This window comes from Mesitornis unicolor, unplaced genomic scaffold (assembly GCF_000695765.1).
Source record: "Mesitornis unicolor isolate BGI_N332 unplaced genomic scaffold, ASM69576v1 scaffold22143, whole genome shotgun sequence".
In the NCBI taxonomy this organism is placed as follows: Eukaryota; Metazoa; Chordata; class Aves; order Mesitornithiformes; family Mesitornithidae; genus Mesitornis; species Mesitornis unicolor.
The window spans coordinates 22,376-25,210 of record NW_010176968.1 but is presented as its reverse complement, the minus strand read 5'-3'; the positions used below and the strand labels follow the sequence as shown (position 1 = coordinate 25,210).

General features: G+C 55.1%; 1 protein-coding gene across 1 annotated transcript in view; it reads right to left on the bottom strand.

Moving 5' to 3' along the window:
- The window catches only part of FAM222A (family with sequence similarity 222, member A), a gene marked incomplete at its 3' end in the record, with an annotated part of 11,991 nt that overhangs the window by 820 nt on the left and 8,336 nt on the right, over positions 1–2,835 (bottom strand). Inside the window, exon 2 of the mRNA XM_010181913.1 lies at positions 8–327. Coding sequence (XP_010180215.1) covers positions 8–327 — 320 coding nt within the window. The remainder of the gene's footprint in view (positions 1–7; positions 328–2,835) is intronic.

Sequence of the window (2,835 nt, the reverse complement as noted above, 5' to 3'; positions counted from 1 at the left end):
TTGAGGCGGGGTAGGGGGCGACGCCGACCTGGGCGGGCGACAGCTTAGTCCGCTTCCCCTCCGAGTTCTTCACCACGCTTTTGCCAGAGGCTTTGACGATGGCCAGGAGACCCTGGTAGCCGCTGGCGTGCAGGGGGTAGGGGCTGTAGCGTTGCCCCGTGGTGTCGTAGCCGTTGACCGTCCGGTTAAGGTGCTTGTGCTGGGGGACCCTGATGTTAGTGGGGAAGATCTTGATGGTCAGCGGGCTGTTGGCCACCTTCTGTGCGTAGGCGTCCAGCTCGGCGGGGCTGGGGTAGCGCGGCGAATGCATGGGTGCCGCCGTCTCGCCTATGGGAGCAAAGCAGAGGGTGAATACGGCGCTGCTGGGACCCGACACCCATCAACCCTCATCAGCCATCATCCCAGCACCCATCATCCCAGCACCCATCACCCTGGGTCCCACCAACTCCCAGCAGAAACCAGGTCAAGGCACCAAGCTGCCCCTTCCCGCTGCCAGAGTCACTTCTAAAGTGGCCTAAAATAAACTCGGTGTGGAGAATGGAAATGTCACTTTACCCAACGGGGGAATCTTTCTCCGAGATTGGATTTAAACTACATTATACAAGCAATTTCATGGGTGCTTTGCGCTGCTACGAGAACCTCACCAAAAATGGAAAAGCATTGCATTTACCAGCCATAAATCAGCAGTTCCTATAATGAGCACAAAAATGTCACTTTTATGCAATTTTACAGATGAACAAAACTGGTGAAATTAACTGTGGTAACCTACTGGAGTCAGCAAAAGCCACTGCAGAAAAAAAACCTATATATGTATATATTTTTGTTCATTTCAAACTCTTTTCCCGAGCAAGTTTCTGCCATTCTGGTGTGAAAACTCATTTGTCGTACCCATTATACTTTCATTTGGAGTTTATCTTGAGTATCCAATGAGCCACCAACTGTGAAAATGATTAAATCTACAAAATCTATCTAATAGATGGAATAAATTAGGTGTTTAAAATCTCCACGCACACACACACACACACACGGTGGCACACAGGGGACAACGTTTGCTCCCGAAATCTCTGTCCTTGCCGGGGGACATCTGCAGCACCTTGGCAATGCCAGACCCTTTTGCAAATGATGCTGAAATCGGGGATGAATTTGGGGCTGGTGCCCCCGCACTGGGCAGCCCCAGCCCTCCCAGGGACCCTTCCCCTGCTGCCAGGCAATTTTGGGGTCTCCCGGGCAGCGCAGCCCTGCGGTACCTGGGGAAGGGGACAGCAGGGACCTGGCATCCCCATGGGGACACATGGAGGACTCTGCTCCGGATGCCACCAGGACCAGCGATTCCCAATTCAGTGCAAACAAAGCCGTTAATTGCTCCACAACGCCCGTCTCGGTCCTGCTCTGATGTGATGTTAAAGCTGGGATTTGGGGGGGAGCTTGGGGCGCTGGCAGCTGCCGGACCCCAGGTCACCCCCCTGCAGCAGTGCAACATCTGGGGGGGACAGAGGAGCGGGGCCGTGGCCGTCCTGGCCATGGGAGCAGTATTTTCACAGGCAGAACGGCTGTGCGCTCGTCAGCCATTCCTCCCATTAAGCTGCTGTTATGGGCTTTTTACAGGTGTCTTAAATAGACACTGTTATTAACGAGTATATTAAGCCAATTAAAACCAGGGCCTTTGAGTAGGATTTAATGTCACTGCCGGGAGACAGGAGGCAGGGCAGCGGCAGCTCCCTGCGGCGCGACACGTGCAGGTACATCCCGGCATGGCCAGCATCGCCCGGCAAATGCCCAAAAGCTCTGACCGGGTGGCACCGGCACCCTCGGAGTGGCCAGGCTGGGTGCGGGCATCCCATGTACCGGCGGGACGCCGGCACGGCACATCTGCATTCCCCTTCATGCTGGCCCCACTGTCCTTGGAGGTGGTAGCATCACGAATACTCAATTAACATGACACTAATTAGCTGGTGACACTCGCAGAATCCCTAATCAGCACGGAAACGCTTCGTTCCAAGCAGAAATGATAAGAAAAGAGGTCGTTGCTGGAGGGAGGTGGCATTGCCTGAGTGCGAGTCACCAAAACCCTGTCCCTGAGCACTGGGGCTGTGGGGGATGCTTTTGGGATGGCCCCGTGCAGCCCCCCCTGGGTGAGCTGAGCTGGGCCATGGCCGTCCCAGCGCCAGCTGAGAGCCACCTTTGTCACCTCCTGTCCCCAGCTGTGCTGGCTGTGACAAGCCACCGATGCGGTGTGTTGTCACATATCAGGGTGACGCACCGCACCCCCCGCCGGGAAAATTACAGCGCGACCTATTTCCCGGCGGCTCCTGGCGCGCTCCCCCTCTCCACAGTAATTACCGCTTCCTAACGGGCTGTAATTACTGCGCGACGCAGCAAACTCTCCCAACCAGCGCCGGCACCATCAGGCACAGGCAGCTCTGCCACAGCCGCCACCCTTGCCTCCTACTCTTGAACCTGATTGAACCAACAGAGCCGCCACGAGCAACCCCGGCTCTTGCCACCCCAAAACCAAACCCGGAACAGCACCCAGCCATGGCTGCATCTCCCAAAAAATGCTCTGCTGGCTCTCGGCTCCCTCATTGGCGTTCCCACGGGATGCGGCCAGCACAGCCCTCGCCCCGGGCTCCCCCTCCCTCCCTGACCTGCTCTATTTTTCCAGCCTGCACTCAATAACAGCTAAATAATTGAATCTGCTCAGCAGCCAAAGATTTGTTTTGAATTTTATTGGAATTTTAAATTGTTTTGTTTCTTCAGTATTTTATTACTGTAAATGGAAAATGCATCGCCCGCAGTAATAATCCGATGGCTTCTTATATTACTCCGAGCTTCTGC